Source organism: Myotis lucifugus, unplaced genomic scaffold, assembly GCF_000147115.1.
Source record: "Myotis lucifugus unplaced genomic scaffold, Myoluc2.0 scaffold_336, whole genome shotgun sequence".
In the NCBI taxonomy this organism is placed as follows: Eukaryota; Metazoa; Chordata; class Mammalia; order Chiroptera; family Vespertilionidae; genus Myotis; species Myotis lucifugus.
The window spans coordinates 795,613-817,835 of record NW_005871384.1 but is presented as its reverse complement, the minus strand read 5'-3'; the positions used below and the strand labels follow the sequence as shown (position 1 = coordinate 817,835).

The window sequence follows — 22,223 nt, the reverse complement described above, 5'->3', positions numbered from 1 at the left end:
CACTCTGCCCCAGTGCCTCCCTAACAGCTCACCATGGGCTGGGAGCTCTGGCCACACAAGCTTCGAAGGCCCAGGCCCAGGGAAGCCAAGGATACAATGACTTGTAGGGCACAGACAGCCAGGAGCAGAATACGGATTCCTAGGAACAAGTTCTGGAGATAAGGGAAGAAAAAAGATTAGAATCAGGAGTCCACTTCTCTGATTCTGCTCTGAGTACCACCTAATCACCTCTTTCCCCCAAAGGAATCAGACTCTGCTCAACTAACTACTTCTTCCCACAAGAGCAGATTCCACCCCATTTGCTTGTCTTCCCTGTCACCTTGCCACCCTTTATGAAGAAGTACAGATTATATCTCTACCCCCTAGAACAGTGGTTGTCAACCTTCCTAACACCGCGACCCTTTAATACAGTTCCTCATGTTGTGGTGACCCCCAATTTCATTGTTACAAATTGAACATAATTAAAGCATAGTGATTAATCACAAAAACAATATGTAATTATATATGTGTTTTCTGATGGTCTTAGGCGACCCCTGTGAAAGGGTCGTTCGACCCCCAAAGGGGTCGCGACCCACAGGTTGAGAACTGATGCCCTAGAATGTGGAAGGACCTGTGACTGCTCTGACCAATAAAATACTGTAGAAATGACACTATGCCAATTATAGGGTAACCCTTAACTGGCCTGGCAGCTTCCATTCCTACCTCTTGGAGTGCTCACTGTGACATGCTCTGAGTTGGAACCTAGTTACCTACTATGAGAAGCCCAAGCCACTGCAAGCTCTCTGCCTGACAGTCCCAGCTGAGCGCCCAGCACATCCATGGGAGTGCACCAACATGGATGTCCAGCCCCGTCCAACCATCGGATGACTTTATCCCCCAACTGACATCTGACTGTGACTTAATGAGAAAACCCAAGTGAGGACTGCCCATCTGAGCCCACTCAACCCATAGACTGTGAGAAGTTGTAATAACCTGTAGATTTAAGCCACTGCATTTGAGAGAGGTGTGTTATGCAGCAGCAGATAACTGGGAAACCCACCCACCAGAAAAGACAGATGAGAGGCCCATGACACCCACTCCTAAATGTCTCCACTTTGCCTCTCATCTGCTTTGATTCAGGAAATATTCATGCCATGAGGGACTGAGAAATGACTTTAGCTTAAGCTAAAACCTGAACCATAGACCTAGGATGAGGTCCAAGCTCAAAGAGCCTACATCTCTGCCCTCCAGTGCCCAGTTCCTTAGGAACAAATAGCTGTGATGGGTCCCTGTCAGATGGGACCCCCCATTCTTACCTTCAGTAACTCCATAGAGATCTTACACCGATCCTCCCACCAATCTGAGTTTCGGTAACTTCTCCGCCTCCATCTGTAATCAGTGGTTGTGGTGGGAGGGGCTGGGCGATCACACACGGAGCTCAAGAGTTCGTCACTTTCCCAAGTTATGCTCTTCACACAGAGGACAACGGCAGCCAAGGCCGTGCCAATGCCAGCCAGGGTGAGCAGGCCTGACACCCGGCTCTAGAAGAGAGAGGTTAGGGATGCAGACTCTCTCTATTGATGGCAGAGCTGTGGGGTCCTGGCCTCAAAACTGTTTCCTCCCCAGTTTCCTGGCCCAGGAAACCCTCCAGGAAAAATCCAGGACCCAAAGGGGAGAGGAGAAGAAAACCAGAAGGGGGCAGGGGATAAGGTGGGGCAATGGGGGCCCGACTCACTGAAAGTATGCTCCGCTGCTTCTCATGGATGATGGTCCCAACTCCTGCTAAAATAGCCTGAGAGAAAACACCAGAAAAGGCCTCCTAGTTACTCTCCTGAAATGATCTCTGACACCATCCTTCCCCCAACAGTTCCCACAGCAGCCAGTTTGCAGCATGATCCAAAGGACAGGCAAAGACACCTAGCAGATGGACCAGACTCCATACAACTGTCCCACCCTTCCCAAAATTGCCTTAACGAGAAAAATGGAGAGTGGGAGGTTTTTGTTCACCCCTAAGAAGCTTCCTCTTGGCAAAGGGCATTCGGACTCGGGTTGTTGGTCTCTTCCCCAAAACCCTGACTCAGACCCAAAGGAATTTCTCTCCTGGCCCATAACCAGTTGCCTCCCACTGAACTCACAATCGCTTCCTTACTCACCACAGACCCTGCCCAGAAAGCGCAGCCTGAGCCACGCAGCTCAGTCCAGGGCCCAAAGTACAGAAACACTCCAAAGGCACAGCTCACAGCCCCCAGCAATATCTGGGTCACCTGCAAGACAGGGAAAAAGTCAGACCCCTTCCAATGAGCCCACGTACCCAGGAGCAGCCACCCAACTCCTTCTAGGTGCCTCTCCTCTCCTTTTCCTCTGTCCTGACCTCTCTGTAGCTCTGATTCTGAAAGATTCTGTTCCCTTAACATCCATGAGGTAGCATGTCCTGGTTCTCGCCAAACCCTCTGACATGCCAGGCTTTTGCCCTTCATTTCTTTTTCCTAAACACCACACTCTGTCATCCCACCTGATGGTTCTCCCTTGGGAATTCCATAATCCTGTCTAGGGCAGCAAAGACCCCCTGCAAGAAAGGAGTGTGGTTGGCTCACAGATTATAGGGGTCAGCTCCTTCAGGTCCCCTCATCTTTCACTGCCAAAGGCACCATCACAGACCATGGTTAAGCAAGGTGGTGGTGCAGAGCCATTTCCACCTAGCAGGGAACTCTGTAGTGGGCAGTCTGTGCTCCCCAGCTGCCCCCTGGGCTGGCAGAGACCTGTCAGGCCTACACCATGGTCTGATGCCTCCCCCTGCCCAATCCTGCTCCCTCTCTTTTTGTTTCATAGGTGGTTGGACCCCAATAAACCTATGCACACCTAACTCCGACTCATGTCTGCTTCCTGGAGAACCCAATTATCACAGCATCTTGGACATCACTGCCTGCATGCCCTGCCAGTATCTCGGAATTGTCACATCCGAATCCCACACCCCACTCACACTCCCAACACCTGCCTCTCCTGACTTCCAGGGCTCCAACCTCCTGGTCACCCACATTCCAAGCCTCAGCATGTTCTTAGACTCCTCTCCTCCCTTGTAACCCAAGCCTCTTCACTCCCAAGTCGTGGAGATACCATCCACAAAAGATTTGGACTCTGCTCTTTCCTCATCATTGCTGCCATGACCACACAGATGCAGACCTTCCACACTTGTTGCCTGGACAGCTCCTGGCTGTGAGGCAGCCTAAAGCCCAGGTTCCTGCTCAGAATCCACCCACAGCCCTTCCACTATCGAAGCTGATTCAGGAGGGGCAACTCACTGTCACTCGGGCTCTCAGCCCTGTGGTCTACATTCTCAATTGAACCATTCTCTTTACTCTGCCAGAACTTGCCCCGTGCACTCTGGCTTCTTTGCTCTGGCCATTCTCTTCGCCTACAGTTCCTTTTCTTCCTCTATCTGTCTAAACCCACTTCTCTATTCAAGGTCTAGGTCAGGTGCCAACTCCTGCAGGACATCTCCCTGCCTCCCAAGGACATCGCCTGCTCTACCTTTAATTCTAGGCATTTCTGTAGTTGTCTGATCCTTTGGTGGGTGCTGAACACTTGCAAGTTGTATAGCCCTGTGATTCTCTCCCAAATTGCCTATCACTTGGCCTTACCGGCAGGCCTCAGCCCATAGAGTTTCAATTAAAATGAACACCTTCAGGGATCTTCCCCCAACCCCCACTCCCACCTCTGGCTGGGACTGACCCACTGCACCAAAGAAGAGTTCCTTCATTCCTTTCCATCCAAATCTCCATGGAGAAACTTCCAAACCTTCTTTACCCAAACAAGATGGGATACAAATAGTGAGTCCTCAATGGGAGCTCAACCCACTTTCCTTTTTTGCATTCTATTGAAGAAGGAGAGTTATTGTCCTTGTCACCTGGCTTGCCCGCCTCTCTAGCCCACTCTTACCCCTCCTGCCAGTGGCCCATAGCTTATCCTGGTCGTGGGAGGGCTAGTGTCCCGAGAGCCAATGAAGAACTCCTTCAGGGAGCCCCCAGCTTTTAGCAGTTGTGTCAAAAACGATTCCTGGTGGATGTGGATATTGATGTGGGTGGGCTGGGACAGTATAGAGTCCACGTCGACCCCATTCACAGTCACCATGCTTTGAGCCATCCTGCCTGTTGGGAAGAAGATGTACAGAAATGAGGTCTGGGAACTGGGTGAGATAACAAGGAATACACTGCATGAAGAAAAGTAGAGAAAACAGCCTCTTTATCAAGATCCCAAGGGTCTTCCCAGTGTTAGTATCAATGTCACAGTGACCTTGATCTGGGCTGCAAACCCAAATTGCCTCGGGAGCTCTGCACAGATTTTCCTGGGCCTCTCCCCAGAATGGCCTAACACAGTTTGTCTGGGTCTTGGGTTGGACAAAGAAAGGAATCTGTATTATTTATTTCAGTGAGTTAGCATGTGCAGCTGAGCCTTGACCAACCAGGGTTTGAACTGCATGGGTCCACCTATACGTGGAATGTTTTTTTCAATTAACCCTGTAAATGTATTTTCTGTCCCTTATGATTCTCTTAATAACATTTTCTTTTCTTTAGCTTACTTTATTTAAAAATCGAGCATATATAATACATGTAGTATACAAAATATGTGTTCACCGGCTGCTTCTATTATTGGTAAGGTTTCTGGTCAATCTTATGCTCTTAGTTAAGTTTTGGGGAGTCAAAAATTATATGTGAATTTTCAATTGCACCAGAGATCAGTGCTCCTACCCCCCACATTGTTTGAGCGTCAACTGTGTGTTTACACATAATAGTTTCATATGGTTAAAAATTTAAAAAGACATGAAAGGGTACACTTTTAAGACCCTCTCTCCCTTCTTTCTCACAGCCACCTAGTTGCCTTCCAGATGGCATTTTCCTACAGTGACATTTTTTGCATATAAAAGCATGTAAAAATATCCTTTCCCCACAAAGGGCAGGATACTGCACACACTATACTGCACAATGATTTGTTCCCAGAACCAATTCAAAATAATCCTGCATCAGTCTACAAAATGCTTCTTCACTCATTTGCATAGCTGCATAGCATCCCATTGTCTGAATGCATCGTAATTTTTTAAGCACTCCCCTATAGATAGCCATTTATTTTTTTTTCTCACAAATAACGTGGAATTGGCAGGTCAATGGGAACGTGCATGCAATCTCCATGCAGAAACAAAGTCAAGAGTATTCACTGCCCTTGCCCATGGCCAGCAGAAGGTGTCAGCAAACCGCTGAATCTTTTTCCACTGTGTAGCAGGAAAATTACATTGCATTGTAGATTTTAATCATTTTTATCCAATAAAATACTCCTTTCTAAATGTATACAACTACTTTTGACAAATTTGTACATTTGTTAAACCACAACTACAATAAAGATATAGAGCATTTCTATGTTGCAAAAGTTCCCTAATGTTCCCTCTCCAGTCAACCCCCAACCCCTGGCCCCAGGCAACCTCTGAGCTGCTTTCTGTGACTAATCTGTGGTTATCTTGTGATGAGTGAGGTTGGTCATCTCTTCATATGTTTAAGAGTCATTTTCATTCTTCTGTTGTGAGTGCTCCATTCATACGTTTCCTCCTCAGTTTACTTTTTTTTTGGTCTGTATAGGAGTTTGGGTTTTTTTTATTGTTTTATTGCTTAAAGTATTACAGAGTGTATAGGAGTTTTATTGTGTGTTCAAAAAAATTACCATCTGTGGCATGAGTTACAACTATTTTTTTACAATCTGTGATTTATTTTTGGACCTTGCTTATTTCATGCAATCAAAGTTTTCCATCTTTTTTGGGCGGTTGCATCATACTTAAAAAGAACGTCCTATTTCAAGATGATAAAGGAATTCTTTTGTGTGTGTTTTCTAAGTGGTTTTAGGCTTTCAGTGATGTTGATCCATCAGGACTATTTCTTGTCAGTTGGAAGACATGGGTTGGGCTTCTTTTTTCAGGTGGTTAACATCTGAAGGGTAAGTTCTGTCTGTGGAATCTTTCTTCCATCCATTTAAATGCTCCCCTGAGAGCTCACTTTCGGTTTCCACCAGAGGCTGCATTTCCTTGTTTTGCAAGCTGTTCTTCAGAATAAAGTTTCTCCTTTAACCACACCCCAGGTTGAGGACACCTGTTTGTACTGGACTTGATGTCGTGTCCTTTTGTTGACAAAGTGATGGGCACTCAGTTGCCTCTAACCTGCTGTTGTGATGAACATCTTTGTGCCTGACCCTGTGTGAACCTGGACTCAAGTTTCTCTGGAATGGATTAGTGAATCATATTCATTTCCATTTTCTCTATGACCAGTCTGGATCAATTGCCCACCAATTCATGTAGCTTCTCATTAGCATCAAGAAGTCCTTTCTGCTATTTGGGAGACTTCTGTTCAAGATGATGGCATATGTAAAGGCTGCACTCGCCTCCTCCCATGTCCACACCAAAGTTACAACTAAACTACAGAGCAACCATCATTCAGAACCGCCTGAAGTCTAGCTGAATGAAAGTGCTGTAATGAGAATGTACAGAAGAAGCCACATTGAGACTAGTAGGAGGGCAGAGACACAGATGGGCTGGTCCCATACCCTCCTGTTTAAATCCAGAGGGATATCTCAGCTGTGGAGGTTCCCCCTGAGGAGTGAGGGGTTCAAGCCCCACATTGGGACCCCAATCCCAGGGTTCCAGTGCTGGGAAGAGAAGTCCCCATAACTTCTGGCTGTAAAAACCAGCGGGGATTGAGACTAAGGGAGATGGAGGCTACTGAAGCCCCAGGCAGTTCTTCTCTTTTTTTAAAAAAAAAAATATTTTTTTTTTAATTGATTTTTTTTTTTTTAGAGAGGAGGGGAAAGGGATAGAGAGTCAGAAACATTGATGAGAGAGAAACATCCATCAGCTGCCTCCTGCACACTCCCCACTGGGGATGTGCCCACAACCAAGGTACATGCCCTTGACCGGAATCAAACCTGGGACCCTTCAGTCCACAGGCCAACACTCTATCCACTGAGCCAAACCGGTTCGGGCCAGGCAGTTCTTCTTAAAGGACCCATGCACAGACTTACTCTGACTCACTCTGAGCTCCAGTGCTGGGTCAGCAGCTCAAAAAGTGAGGGAAATACAGGAAGGAAGTGAATTATCTGGCTTCAGGAAAAGGGCTAAAGGGGCAGCTTTCTCCCAGACAGAAGTGCTGGCAGAGGCCATTGTTCCTTTACTGAGACCTCCACCCACGGAGCCAGCAAGTGGGCACCATATCTGAGTCTCCATCAACCTGGTTCATGCTGTTTGCCACATCCTGGTGATTCCCTGAGACCCCACCCAACTTGAATGACCAAACATGCCCTGTATCTCTTACTAAGCAAACCCAAGCCTGGCACTAGTGGCAGCCAGCCTTAGTTCATAGCTTAGCCTCTCCCAGGCACCTCCAATCTCAGCAAAAGCAGCAACTACCTGTAGGTCAGTTTGTAGCTCATTCCAGGCGGCCCTGGACAGGGCACAGGCAGCCACTGACTTTGCCTGAACCAGAGGCCCCTCCCAAGAGGCCCCAGAACCAACAAACCTGGTGGCCAGCTCAGACCACACTAGAGCACCACACAACCACCTCCACAAATGACATACCAAGAGAGAGGACTTTGCAGGCACCAGAGCCTCACTAACGTAAATCCTGCTCCATGATGTCAGCCCCTCCACAACAGCAACTCAGCTATAGTCACAGCCAGTGCTCACAGTCCATCAAAGTGAGAGTCAATCCCTCCCATTGACATGCCAACAGCAATAAAGGTTCAACTCCAATAGGAAGGCACACCCAGCCCACACAAGGTAATACTCCTGGAGCACCTGGATCAAGTGACCAGGTAGACTGCCCCACTAGGCCCTACAGGACACCTATTACATAAGGCCACTCTACCAACACTGGGAGACATAGCAGCTTCACCTAATACATAGAAACAAACACAGGGAGGCAGTCAAGATGAGGACACAAAAAAACATGTTCCAAATGAAAGAAGAGGACAAAACTTCAGAAAAATAACTACACAAAATGGAGACAAGCAAGTTACCAGATAAGGAGTTCAAAACACTGTTTACAATGATGTTCAATGAACTTAGTGAGAACTTTAACAAAGGGTTATGAAACATAAAAAAGGAGATAGAAAACATAAAAAAGAATCAGTAAGAAATGAAAGATACAACAATTGTAATGAAGAATATGTTACAGGGAATCAACAGTATATAAGATGAAGCAGAGGATTAAATCAGTGATTTGGAAGACAAGGTATAGGGAACCATCCAATCAGAACAGCAAAAAGAAAAAAGAATTTTTTAAAATGAGGATAGTTTAAGGGACCTGTGAACAACATCAAGTATAACAACATTCATATATAGGGAAAAGAGAGAGCAAGGGATTGAGAACATATTTGAAGAAATAATGACAAAAAACTTCCCTAACTTAGCCCTAGTTGGTTTGGCTCAGTGGATAAAGTGTCAGCCTATGGACTGGAGGGAAGGCGTGGCTCAGTGGTTAAGGGTCTGCCCATGAAACAGGAGGTTTGATTCCCGGTTAGGGCACATGCCCAAGTTTCAGTATCAATTCCCCCAGGGCATGCAGGAGGCAGCCAATTGATGTTTCTTTCTCATTGATGTTTCTATAATCAATTAAAAAATGTTTAAGGTGAAATTTAAAAATAATAATTCCATTATAATAACTACATATGGTGTCAGATGGATACTAATCCTATTGAGGTGATCATTTCATAAATTATATAAATGTCTAATCACTATGTTGTAAACCTAATATAATATTATATGTCAACTGTAGTTGAAAAATAAAAATTATTTTAAAAAAATAAAATAAAAATGCTCCCTGAACAAAAATGAAATTGTCATAGGAATTTAGGTTTATTTTAATCTTGATATTTTACCCATTGGTGTGTCTGATGAGTCATGCCAAATTTTAATTATGACTATTGAGTGGTGCCCGACCAGGGACTGAGTTCTGGAACCAGGGCCTGAGTCTTGGCCGTAACAAGTGACACCAGAGCAGGCCCCTTTGGCCGTAACAAATGGCATCTGAACAGGCCTGAGTTCGGGGAAATTTTAAAAAGGTGGTCAGGTGGCCGAAACCGGTTTGGCTCAGTGGATAGAGCGTCGGCCTGCGGACTGAAAGGTCCCAGGTTCGATTCCGGTCAAGGGCATGTACCTGGGTTGCGGGCACATCCCCAGTAGGAGATGTGCAGGAGGCAGCTGATCGATGTTTCTGACTTTCTATCTCTCTCCCTTCCTCTCTGTAAAAAAATCAATAAAATATATTTTTTAAAAAAAAATAAATAAATAAATAAAAAGGTGGTCAGGTGAAAGGAGGCTCCAAGGCGCGCGCATAAGGTAAGCTCAAAAGAAAAAAGAAAGAAAAGAAAAGAAAGTAAGTTTAAAGAGCAAAAGTGAGATATGGCCATAGAACAAAAAGGTAGGGAGCTGAAGTGTGGTAATATTAGCTCGGTGTAAAACTTGGGAAATTCAGGAAATAAGCTGTAAAAAATAAGCGGTAGAAATAAGCTGTTTAAGTAAGAAATAAGTAGAAATAAGGGGTAGAAATAGAGAGTAAGTTTAAAAAGCAAAAGTAAGAAGACCAAAAAACAAAATAAGGTAGGGAGCCGAAGTGTGGTAAAATTAGCTCGGTGTAAAACATGGGACTAATGCTTAATCGAAGCATTTTTAAAGTAAGCATTTTTTAAATTTCTAAGTAGAAATCAGTGGTAGAAATAAGCAGTAGAAATAAGTAGAAATAAATGGAATAAACGTTAGGAAATAAGTGGTAGAAAATAAGATATCTCTTAGGTTTTGTTAAGCTAAAGATAGGTAAGATAGAAATAAGCTGTAGAAATAGAGAAATAAGTAGAAATAAGAGCTGTAGGAATAGAGAAATAAGTAGAAATAAGCAGTAGAAATAAGCGATAGAAAGTAAGCAGGAAGAAGCAAGCGGTAGAAAACAGGCGGTAGAAAATAAGTAATTAGGAGGTGCAAAATAAGGTAGAAATTTCCTAGGTTTTGTTTAAGCCACTGTAAAGCAGAAGATGGCTATGGTTGATGATGTTTAAGGAAGTAATTTTTTATTATAGACCTAGATTGTAAGCTCTTGCAGCAGTTGCATTGTTTCTAGGCTTTGGTTATCTTTGCTTGTGTGACCAGATAGCTCCCTGGGACTTTGGGTCTGTGTGAGACGCCAGACTGAGAGTTGAAGGTCTCCAGGTCATTTCCATGCAGCAGAGGCTAAAGAAAGAAGCTGAGAAGGAACCAGACTTCCAACTGCGTGGATGAGGCTGATTTGACTGGGACCGGTGCGGACTCAGTGCCAGGGTCAACTGCCCAAACAGCCTGATCCAGGGGACTGGTTTTGCATCAAGGACATCTTTGCATCGGCGGCAGTGAGATATCAGCATCGAGTCAGCTAAAGAAGATGGCAACTGAGGCCAAGCAGATGTTAGAAAAGCAAGTGGAAGCTGTGCTAGCATTGGTGAACTGTCAGTTTTCTGTAAAATCTTGCGGAGCTAAAATCTAAGTTCTTCGAGTAAGATGTCCTGAAAATGTTGACATGTTTGTAACTTGGTTTTGCATTGGTATTGCTTTGTTATTAGCCAGAGTTTTGTTCTCCTTTTAACATTTCTGTTTATGGTTTTGTTAATAACCAGGGGTTTGTTTTGATGTTTTGATTATGTTGAATAATTTATTTAGAGTTTTTTGGATAATGTAATAGGCGTGTTTAAAAACAAAAGTAAAGGGGGAGATGTGGGGTGCGGTTAAGGTGTTTTGGCCAGGTTCAAGCTTCGGACTAATGAAAGGACAGGGTCCTCTCATTGCCACGTGCAAGTCCCAGCTGGAAGGGCAGGGCTCTCCCAGCACAATCATAGCCAATGGCTGTGGTTGTAAGCTTGAACCTATGGTCCGAACACGTAGCCCCATGTGCCTTGTGATAGAGTTCGGGTGCATGTAGTTAAGTGAGGATGAAACTCACCAGAATGCTGTAAACAACTTGATCACGCCTCTACTTTGCCTCGTGGCATCTGCTATAAAATAAAGACACGGCTTGTGGGCGCGGGCACTGTCTCCTCATCAGGGAGCAGCGTCCCACCGAGATGCAGCTTTCATTCTCTTGTCTGTCTTTTCTCAATCCTTTCACACACACACACACACACACACACACACACACACACACACTCAAGATCACTGAACCAGGCTGAGCTGGCATGGTACATAAGACGCCCTGGGGCTGAGTATGCCATGGCTGTGCCGACTCCCCACAATTGAGTTTAATATGTAGTTGAGCTATTTCACAACAACCACCCCCCATATTATTTTTTTCCACAGCCATTTTTGCTAGATTGCTTTATGTCTAATCATATGCACATTAGAATCAACTTGCCTAGTTCCAAAAGAAATCCTCTGTGGGTGATTCTAGCAGACATCCTACTTAAGTCTCACTGTTTCTATCGTGACATTACTCAACAGCAGCAATCACAGCAATCCTAAAGTCTTCCCATTTGTATTTATGTGCTTTTGAGAGCAGGTCCACTCTCGCCTACCTGGCCTCCTTTGAAGTAAAAAGTACGGGTGGTTGACAATTCTGCAGACACACAAGGAGCTTCTAACTTTTTCACAGACGCACGCAAGGAAGTCCAGCCCGGATTCCAACAACTTCCCTGCAGGCCTGGGTGTCAGCATCATGTCGCAGCCTTGAACATGCCTCAGCTCCAGCTCCCTCTGAGCCCCCTGGGTACCCCATCCCACTCCAACTCCTGGATCAGCCTAGCACCCTGCTCTTCCTCCAAACCAGGCCAGCCCCATGAAGATTCCCCACTCACACCATACTGTCTCTAGGCTATGGGCTCTTCCCTGCTGCCAGCTCCCCCTGGAGCTGGGGAGAGGGGACCAGGATCCCCTGGAGTGGAGGAGAGGGGACCAGGATCCCCTGGAGTGGAGGAGAGAGGACCAGGCCACATCCTGGGCCCTCCACTTTGGGCTCCACTCTGGAGGAATCTTTCACCGCCCAACTGCCTGAGCCTCAGCCACCCCACCCAGAATAAAGGCTTGAGGCACCGGCACATACCAGGCACAGCCCCCCTCCCTCCCAGTCAATCCTATGGGAACCAGGAATGGGGAGAAAATGGCATCCTGTGAAACAGAATGGGGCTTTAGAGATTGGTCTGGGGGACTCAGAGAGAGACAGAGATCCTGCAGTGAGGGGCCACCTGGGCTGTAAGGACCCTGCTCACCTGCTGTCCCCTGGGAGTCGGCACCCCACAGAGCAGGGCTGGGAGAGGCTGGCCTGGACTTGAAGACCTGCTTCCGTGGGAGGGAGAAGAACTGACAGAAGCGGGAGAGGAGGTAGGGTCTGACCTTCAGCGTCACAACTTCCCAGAAAACAGCTGGGGCAGGGGCCCTTCTTGGGGGGGCTTCTGACTTGAGCAGATAATCAGGCAGCTAGAGACGGCAGAGCACACACAGACACAAACACACTCGCACACTCGCACACTGGTACCTACTCAGACTGCACACACACTGGGGCGAACACACCCACAGCACAGGCAAAGCCATCTGGCTCCTGTTGATCCACTCAACCCTGGAAAACCCCAGAGGGGCCCCTTTGTCCCAGCTGGATGCTAGGAAACTGTTGTTAAAGCCCAACCACCCCTTTCCTGCCACTCCTTCCTGCCACTCGGCTCATCACCTTCCTCTCCCTCAGCCTGGTCTCCGTGCTCAGCTCCTCCAGGCCTCCCTGCTCCAGTAGCCTCCGATTCCTGGGGAGCTTAGGTGAGGCAACCCCCAGCCCCGGCCCTTTCCCACAGACCTGCTCACAGGACCCCTCTCCAGGGGAACTCATCCTGCTGCCCCTCACAGCCTCTGCAGCCTCACCCACTTGCTGGGAGGGAGGGAGGGAGGGAGGGAGGGAGGGAGGGAGGGAGGGAGGGAACAACAATGACATAGAGAATGTGACTCCAGGAAGGTGGCAAGAGTGGATGCCACCTGTGTCCCTGTTTGATGCCAAGTCAGTCTGCCCTTTTAACTCCACCTTCACCCACAATGCCATCCTTCCCGGGGGTGGAGGAGCTTCACCAGGCCCCACACGGCCAGCTGAGTGGCCACTAGTGGAGAGGGAGGTCTTGAGGGGCTGAGGGGTGTCCCCAGGCCCAGCTGCAGCAGTAGAAGCTCAACAGGCAGCAAGGACTGGGGTTCTGTCCTGTAGCCTGAAGGCCTAGGAAAAGGCTGAGAGAGGAGCCGGAGTGGGGGCTGTGATGGCGCCAAGGGAGCAGAGAGGGGAGAGGTGAGGGAGGCAGGCACTGCTTGGTCCAGACCCTGAGGCCGTAGGAGGAAGACAGGGGACAGAGCAGATCTGAGATGAAGGGGGAGGTTCCAGGGGCTGCCCTGCCACAACACCCCTCACCCCTGGAGAGGGGCCCAGGAAGGCTGTTCCAGGACCGGGAGCCTCCGCCAGTCCCCAACTCCAGTGGAATCTGTGAAAACCTGCCAACTTTTTCTCCAGGCAGATGTCCACGACCATGGGGACAGCAGAAGGGGGTGAGGTGGCCCCTGGGGCCCCCAAGCCCACCCACATCGACGTGCACATCCACCAGGAGCCTGTGCTGAACCTGAGCTGCCTGCAGTGGCCTTCTGCCCCCAACACCATCCCCTGGACCCCAGGACACAGACGGCTGCTCGTGGCCTCCTGGGTGAGCAGGGCTGCTGTGGGGGTGGGGGACCCAGGCCTCCATATCAGAAAAGGAGAGGCGCCCACTCTCGCCACGTTCACTCTCTGCCAGCCTCAATCTGAATAGGACATCGAGTCTGTTGTATCTAATGCCTAGAAACTCATTCCCCTGTGCTCTGTTTCTGGCTTTCTTCATCACTAACTGGCCTTCCTGGTGAAAACTGTAGGTAGGGTACACTGTGGGCTAGAGAGCTGACCACTGAAAGTCCCAGCCTGTGGAACCCTGATCCCAGCCTCTCTCCTGGGCCGGACGCAGCATGGCCGGCACCCCTCCCTCTGCCTCCTGTCCCTCCCCCACCTCTCTTCCTCTACCTTCCTCTCTTTCTCTTGTATGGGGTTCTCACAGTGAACACCTGGAACAGCAGGACCTTAAAGCTTCTCTGAGATTTGGAGGCCAGGTTCTCAAGCTCTTCATCTTTCAGGTGGTGCAGGTCGTGCTGGGGCTGATGAGTGGGGTCCTGGGAGGACTTGGCTGCCTCACATTCCATGAAAATTACCCGTATTCCATGGCCAGATGGGTCGTTGGCATCTGGACAGGGGTTGTGGTGAGTGGGGCCAGAGGATGGTGGGCGGGTCGGTGGACCTGTCAGAAGGGACTGCCCAACACCATCAATACAGCCACTATCAATGTGGTACTGCGGAATGTTGGCAACCCAAAAGACCCTAAGTTCTCGAGGCTGATCCCTGTTTCTACAGACGAGAAAAGAACCAGTCCAGCCGGTATGGCTCAGTGTTTAAGTGTCGACCTATGAATCAGGAGGTCATGGTTTCATTCCTAATCCAGGCACATGCCCAGGTTGCAGGCTTGATCCCCAGTGTGGGACTTGCAGGAGGCAGCCAATCAATGACTCTCTCATCATTGATGTTTCTATCTCTCTCTCTCCCTCTCCCTTCCTCTCCGAAATGAATAATTTTAAAAAAAATTTTTTTTAAAGAGCCAAGGAAAGTAGTGGCATAAGTCAGCTGTCCCAGATCCCTGCCCAGGGCGTCCCCAACCAAGCTGGCCGCCTCTCCCCACTTTCAACAGCAAATATAAACTGAGAAAGGAGCCGGAGCGGGGCTGTGATGATCTAGTCACTTGCATAGAGATGGGGAGGCATCCTGTGCTGCAGGGTGTAGGCCCACAAAGAAGGGGCACCTCCTAGTCCTTTCACACTGCCCTCTGCAGGTTCTGCACCACAGGGACCGTGTGGGTGTCATTGACGGACAATGGCTAATGTCAACAGGTGGGAGGGGGTGCCATCTGCAGTGGCAGCTGGGTGGGCAGGTCATGGTGGGATTGAAGCCCTTTGGCAAACTCACACACATTCACAGAATAACAGCAAAATGTATTTATTGAAAGAGGGGCCAAAGTCATCATGTATCCAACGGATGGACCAGACTTTCTGTTCTGTGAACTCAGGAGCAGAGCAATGTGGGGACAGGCGCCAACCTGAGGGGGGCAGACTCATCCTGAACTGAGAGCTTCTCCAACAGCCCAGGTCTTCCACCTGAACTTGCAGAAAGCACCTGGTGTGGCTTAAAAAGAGAAAGGCTTTGGAGAAAGAAGAGAGGGTTCACACCTGGCTTGACCACTAGTACCTTTAATGTCACTAAAACAGAGGGTCCTGCAGCCTGAGGCGTCATCCAGCCCTCCATACCCTCACTGCTACTTTCCTGCACAAACTTAACTCAAAACTCCCAGCCCACATATGTTCTGGGGCAGGGCCAGCTCTACCTGTGAGAGTTACAGAGGGACAGAGACACAGGCAGCTAGAAGGGCTTATGTGTCCCATCTTTCCCCAGGCTGTGCTGGCTGGAGTCGTATGCTTCCTCTACGAGAAATGGGGTGGCACCTGCTGGGTGAGTTTGGGGAAGGGCAGAAGCTGGAGGCCACCCCAAATCTCTCTCCGGCCCCTTTGAACCCCCCTCCCCCTCATTGGTCCCCAAGGGAGACTGAATCACGAGGTCTCCCTGTCTCCTCTTCATCCCAGGCCCTGCTGAGGACCCTGCTCACTCTGGCAGCTTTCGCCACAGCCATTGCTGCCATCTACACTGGGGCTTATTATTTCCAGGAATTAAGCGATGAGTTCTATCAGGCATTGTGTACAAGCGCCCCCTCCTGGGAGCCTACCCGCTCCCCCTGGGAGCCTACCCACCCCACCAGCTCTCCTGAAGAAGCCAACAGGCAGCACCTGTGCCTGTCCTACCTGCGCCTGGTCAAGGTAGGTGGGCAAGGGAGAGGAGCAGCACCGACAATGCTTCTATAGCAGTGATGGCGAACCTTTTGAGCTCGGCGTGTCAGCATTTTGAAAAACCCTAACTTAACTCTGGTGCCATGTCACATATAGACATTTTTTGATATTTGCAACCATAGTAAAACAAAGACATATTTTTGATATTTATTTTAATATTTAAATGCCATTTAACAAAGAAAAATCAACCAAAAAAATGAGTTTGCGTGACACCTCTGACACGCATGTCATAGGTTTGCCATCACTGTTCTATAGCAACAAGAAGACTGTCCATCCAAAACAGTGTCACCTCTTCTGCACCAAGCTTGACTACTGTCCCCACAGATGATGGTGTTGGACAAACAGAAACAGTTCCTGCAGTTGTGGATATCACAGCCTAGTGGGAACACAAACACTGAAACAACAATAAGTAAATCAATATCGCCAGTGTGTGCGGTGCTGCAAAGGTTCGGGTCAGCTGGGAAACCAAATCATAGCCCAAGCCTGTCCCTGTTCAGATGAGGATGCTGAGGCTCAAGGAGAGGACCTCTGGGTGCTCTTGTACACTAGACCTGTTGACCCCACCGCACACAGCGCTCCTTCCTCAGTCCCCTCCAGCCCCCTAAAGACTTGGGATGACAGGGTGGAGGGTGACTGTGTGTCGGTGATGAGGCTGAGGACAGATCACAGATGGTCGCTCTGGTGCCTGCAGCTTTGCTCCTCTGTTCTCAGGCCCTGTCCATGGGCCTTAGGGCCATGCTGTTGAGTATCTGGGTTCTGCTGTTTCTGACTTCTCTGACCCCCATGTTTCTGTACTGCTGGAGAAGAAGACTCCAACCCAAGGAGGTGAGTCCCTAGCATATGCGTCTGTGTGTTTGGGGCAGGAGGCTATGCAGCTAGGAGATAGAATGGAGAGAAAAGGCCCCGTGACAGTGAGTCCCAAGAACATCGTGCCTGTCTTTCTACCCCAGTGGTGGCCCAGCCCAGAGAGACACTGTCCCTGACCACGTAGTGCCCAGGCCAAAGACCTCAGGAAGCCAGGGAAGTCCATATCCATGGTGGGACTTTGGGGCTCTTTGCATTTGGTACCATGAGGTTGAGGATGGATCTGGTTGGCCCCAGAACTAAGCTGCCTTTGAGGAGAGAATTTGTGCTTCCTCTCCCCCTCTGGGTTGGCTCTCGTCCTCCTCCTCCTCTTCTTCCTCCTCCTCCTCTTCTACCTCCTCCACCTCCTTCTCCTCCTCCTCCACGGCCTCCCTACCCTAGCCTAATCTTCCCCTCCGATAAGAAAAAGATAGCAACCTGCTGCTGCTGGCTATTGAAATCGAGCTGCCACTCTCTGGAGTACTCATCACTGGAGCTCCTTCTGCACCCATGTCCCTGCATCTGACTCCTGGAATAAGAGCCAGACCAAGGAAATGAGACCCTCCAGTGGTCCCAGTTGTCCTGCCCCACAGCCACGGCCACAGCCACAGCCCTGCTCCACCACCCCTCACAGTGCCTCTCACCCATTTCTTTTACACCTCCACCATCCTGCCCCACTTCATGTCCCCTCTTGAGCAGTGATGATAATAAACTCTTACGTTGTTGCTCCCAGCTTCTCGCTTAGTTATTCCAGTGAATTTCCCTTGGTTGGGGAGGCAGTGGAGAATGAGCCAAGAGTGAACCCATTCCCAGCGTCTAGAGTTGCTGGCCCACTGTATTTTTATAAACGTCATCCATGTACTATTTACAAGAAACATGTCTAAAACAAGGATACAGAAAGATTGAGAGTAAGATGATGGAAAACATTTATAACAAATAAATTGGTACAGCTCTGTTAAAATCAGACTTTAAGGCAAACAGCATTCCTAGAGATAAAGTGATCAGTCTTGCCGGCATTCTCTCCTTCCTTCTTCCAATTCATTCCTTCCCTCCTGGGACCAGGACCCCATCCCTCCAGCTGGAGGAGCCATATTATGGCCAGGAGGATAAGTCAGAGCCATGGTGCAAGAGGAAGACCCAAGGAACCTGGCCTTCTATAGCACAACAGAACATGCCCACCTTTGGCTTACCTTTGAATATCTTTATATGAGATAAAGTAATTCCTTGCTGATTTTTTAAAAAGAAAAAATTTTTCTTTTTAAACCATTTATAATGGCAAAAAAACAATAGGGATAAAGTTAGCTAGGACTAAATCTAGACAGTCAAGTCATTAATAAAACCATAAGACATTGTTGGAAAATATTTATGAATCCTATCTAATAAAAGAGAAAGATGCAAATTGACCATGGCCCCGAACGCTTCCCATTGGCTAATCAGGGAGATATGCAAATTAACTGCCAACCAAGATGGCGGCCGGCAGCCAGGCACTGAAGCGAACAGGAGGCTTGCTTGCTCCAGTGACGGAAGAAGCCAAGGTTCCCTGCCTGCTACTGCCGGCCTCTGAGCTGCAGTTTAAGAAACATTGTTACAAATATAGAAGCTAAACAAACTCCAGAAACCTGCTTTCAGCCAGCCGGGCTTTAGCCAGCAGGATCGCAACAGTGTTACAATTATAGAACCCAAACAAACCCAGATCCCTGCTTTCAGCAGCGTAGGTCTCATAGCTGGAGCCAAGCCTCAGAGCTAAAACCGACTCTCAGCTCCAGTGACAGCCATAGAAGGTAAATAAATCCCAGAATAAAAAGAAAAAGAAAAAAAGGAGAGGTTGGGAGCCTCAGTTGCCCGCCAGCCTGAAAACAGCCATCATCCCCTCACCCAGACTGACCAGGTATCCCAGTGGGACCCCCACCCTGAAGCAACAAGATGGCGGCTAATTTGCATACTGAAGGCGGGCGGCAGCAGGAAAGGCTGTCCGAGTCCGGGACCAGGATCTGTGACCCTGCTGGGCGGAGGGCAGTGCTTGAGGCTGTCCGTGGTCCTGGGACCCGGATCTGTGACCCTACCGGACGGGGGACAGTGCTTGAGGCTGTCCACGGGACCAAGATACAGATCTGTGACCCTGCCGGGCGGGGAACAGTGCTTGAGGCTGTCCACGGGACCAGGACACAAATCTGTGACCCTGCTGGGCGGGGGGCAGTGCTTGAGGCTGTCCACGGGACCAAGACACGGATCTGATACCCTGCCAGGCAGGGGGCAGCACTTGAGACTGTCCGAGGTCCCAGGACCCAGATCTGTGACCCTTCCCGGTGGGGCGGCAGCTCGCACAGAGGCGGATCAGCCGGGGTTGGGCAGGGCAGGACGCCTGGCTTCCGCCCAGCCCCAGTCACTCTGGGCAGGTGAGCAGTACAGAGAGCCTCTGGACAGGGGAGGCAGGCCAGCGGAGGGCAGCCTGTACTCCCCACATGGCGGTGGTGACAGCTGTGAGCGCGCCAAGCGGAGCCTGCAGGCTGAGCTGAAGTAGCGCCTGCAGGCCATTAGTGCCCAGGAGTGGCTGCACAAGTCCCGCCTCCTGGCCCAGAAGGTGCAGGATCGCAGGGACATCCACCATGGTGGGCCAGACTGACGTCCTCCTGGCTGCACCATGGGGGTTTGCGGATCTGCAAAGCCAGAGGCCTCCAGTGTGCACATCCTCCCCTGGCGAGCAAACATCCCCCAGCACACTGTCACCCTCCCACGCCTGCAATAGTTGCAAACCAAGGCGTGCACAAGTTCCCCCCGCATCTCCACCGCACTTCCATCAACCCAGCATGCCTAACACCCCCACAGGATGTGCACACATCCCCTCTGATGCGCTCACATCCTTTGGAGAGTGTCTGGGTGTTCTGGGTGCTGAGGGTGGGCGCCTGTGAGATGACAGTGAGAGGGTGGAGTGGTGATGCCCTGTTCCCATGGAGGCCAGTGAAGCTACGAGATCACCTTTGGGGGGTTAATGCAGGTGCTAAGGCAGGAGCAGGTGCAGATAGACACACCTGGTGGGCACGGGCAGCCCTCACTGAGGTGCCTTTGGTCAGTGTTCAAGATCAAGAACCCAGAGGCGGAGAGGAATTCCGTCCTCTCAGTGAAACAGTGGGATAGTCGGGGTGACTGTAGAGGAGGAATGTGCACTTTGGGTCTCAGCACCCATGAGTGAAGGCTGCCCTGACTGAGCCTCGCTTGCTTGGGGCCTAGAGCACTCCTGCCGGGCAGTGGGTGACAGGATATGCTTTTCTGAATTAATGAGAGAAAACGTTGATTCTCCTGCTGCCCACGAAGGTGGAAAGTGAAGTGGGGAGACATGTGGAGAGTGAGCGAGGTTCCCTGTCTGGGGGTTCCAAATCTGCTGTTGGTTTCTTTCACCGCTGGATAAAGATATACAGGGCGTCCCCCCAAAATGTATACACACTTTGAATACCTACTAATTCCAATGGTTTTAAGCATAAGAAAGAAACAACAATGGAGCTGTTATCTGTTAAAAGTGTGGGCACAAACAGGTAGTTGGACATTCCCTGAGGGGTCTCAGATTGGAGAAGGTGAAGGCCAGACTGAGGGGCCCCTTCCCCCCACCCCCACCCCAGTGCACAAATTTCATGCACCGGGCTACTAGTATCTAAATAAATGGAAATATATGCACCTGTCTATGGAAGGGAAGACTCAGTTTTGTAAAGACGTCATCACCTTCCAAATTTATACCTAAATTCAATGTGATTCCAATCAAAATCTCAGCAGAGTTTTCTTAGTAACTTATTAGTCAATTCTCACATTGATATAGAATCAAAAGACCAAGAACAGCAACCTTTAGTTTGTTCTCTGTATCCATGAATCTGTTTTTGTTAGTTTGTTTGTTTTGTTCTTTAGATTTCACATATAAGTGAAATTATATGGTATTTGTCTTTCTCTGTCTGACTTATTTCACTTAGCATAATACCCTCTAGATCCATCCATGTTGTGCAAATGGTAAGATTTCATTCTTTTTATAGCTGAGTAATATTCCATTGTATATAGTGCTACCTCTTCTTTATCCAATCATCCATTGATGGGCATTTGGGCTGCTTAAAAAACTTGGCTATCCTATATAATAAAGAGGTGATATGCAAATTGACCATCATGCCCTCGCACAAGATGGTCACCCCCATGTGGTCACAAGATGGTCGCCCCTGTGTGGTTATAAGATGGCCACCACAAGATGGCTGGCAGGGGAGGGAATGTGAGGGGAAACAGGCCAGCAGGGGAGGGCAGTTAGGGGCGACCAGGTCAGCAGGGGAGGGCAGTCAAGGGTGACCAGGTCTGCAGGGAAGGGCAGTTGGGGGGGACCAGGCAAGCAGGGGAGGGCAGTTGGGGGTGACCAGGCCTGCAGGGGAGGGGAGTTGGGGGCAACTGGGACAGCAGGGGAGAGCATTTGTGGGCAACCGGGCCAGCAGGGGAGGCCAGTTGGAGGCAATTGGGCTGGCAGGGGAGGGCAGTTGAGGGCAATCGGCCCACAGGGGAACAGTTAGGTGTAGATCAGGCAGGCAGGGGAGTGGTTAGGGGGTGATCAGGCTGGCAGGCACAAGCGGGTAGGGGGAATCAGGCAGGCAGGCAGGCAAGTGGTTGGGAGCAAGCAGTCCCGGATTGTGAGAAGGGTGCAGACTGGGCTGAGGGACAGCCCCCCCCCCCCCCCCCCGTGGACAAAATTTTTGGCCCGGGCTTCTAGTTGTAAATAAAGGTGTAATGAACATAGAGGTACATATATAAATTTCAAATAATGGTTTGGAATTTTTTCAAAAAATTTCCCAAAAGGGAAATTCTGGGCCCAAAGGGAATTTTTTTTTTTATTTTTTTAGGACCCCCCCTAATGGTTTTCCAAAGGGGGGGCCCAATTTTGAAATTTCCCCAAAGGGGACAAAGGGTTTTCTTTTTCTCTATATACACACCAACACTTTGTGGTTTTTGAATATTTGTGAAAGCCAATTTGTTAGGGGTTGAGGGGGAATTTCATTGTTGGTTTAATTTTGTAATACTCCGATGAGTAAGGGAATTTGACCACCTTTTCTTTATCTTGTTGGGCCATCTAATTGTCACTTTTAAAGAATTTCTTCTCAGGTCTTCTTCTCAATTGGAATGTTTGGGGAAAAGGGGGGGGGGGGGGGCCGGGGGGGGGGGGGCTCGGGTGGGGGGGGGGTGGTTTGGTGGGGGGGGGGGGGGGGGGGGGGGGGCCACACACCCTCACCCAAGGTGCTCACAACCTGAGAGGAGGGCCGCGGAATGAATGAAAAAATGACCAAAAAAAAAAAGCTGGGGCTTGGGGGGATCTCTCCTTGCGCTGGGCGGGAGCCCCCCAGGGGGATTCACGGGGCACCTGGACCTCTTATTTTTTAACCCCAGAGAAAAAAAGGGAGGGGGCCCC

The 22,223-nt window shown here is 49.2% G+C and overlaps 2 protein-coding genes across 4 annotated transcripts in view; one reads left to right on the top strand and one right to left on the bottom strand.

The window, feature by feature from the left end:
- The window catches only part of TMEM176B (transmembrane protein 176B), a 13,584-nt gene extending 743 nt beyond the window's left edge, over window positions 1-12,841 (bottom strand). The window contains exons 1-7 of one of the 3 annotated variants that reach the window (XM_023764557.1): window positions 12,807-12,841; window positions 10,974-11,025; window positions 3,916-4,124; window positions 2,133-2,243; window positions 1,715-1,771; window positions 1,296-1,520; window positions 33-152 (exon numbers count right to left, since the gene is read on the bottom strand). In XM_023764557.1, coding sequence (XP_023620325.1) covers window positions 33-152; window positions 1,296-1,520; window positions 1,715-1,771; window positions 2,133-2,243; window positions 3,916-4,119 — 717 coding nt within the window. In that variant the 5' untranslated portion in view covers window positions 4,120-4,124; window positions 10,974-11,025; window positions 12,807-12,841. Of the gene's footprint in view, window positions 1-32; window positions 153-1,295; window positions 1,521-1,714; window positions 1,772-2,132; window positions 2,244-3,915; window positions 4,125-10,973; window positions 11,026-11,541; window positions 11,550-12,231; window positions 12,315-12,806 lie in introns of those variants that run through there. The other 2 variants (XM_023764558.1, XM_014466397.2) reach the window with 2 other exon arrangements.
- TMEM176A (transmembrane protein 176A) lies at window positions 12,663-16,795 on the top strand. Its single transcript, XM_023764535.1, has 6 exons — window positions 12,663-12,769; window positions 13,500-13,686; window positions 14,147-14,269; window positions 15,510-15,566; window positions 15,698-15,928; window positions 16,670-16,795. The coding sequence occupies exons 2-6, from the start codon at window positions 13,504-13,506 to the stop codon at window positions 16,793-16,795; spliced, it is 720 nt and encodes a 239-aa protein (XP_023620303.1). The 5' UTR covers window positions 12,663-12,769; window positions 13,500-13,503.
- The last annotated feature ends 5,428 nt before the right edge of the window (window positions 16,796-22,223 follow it).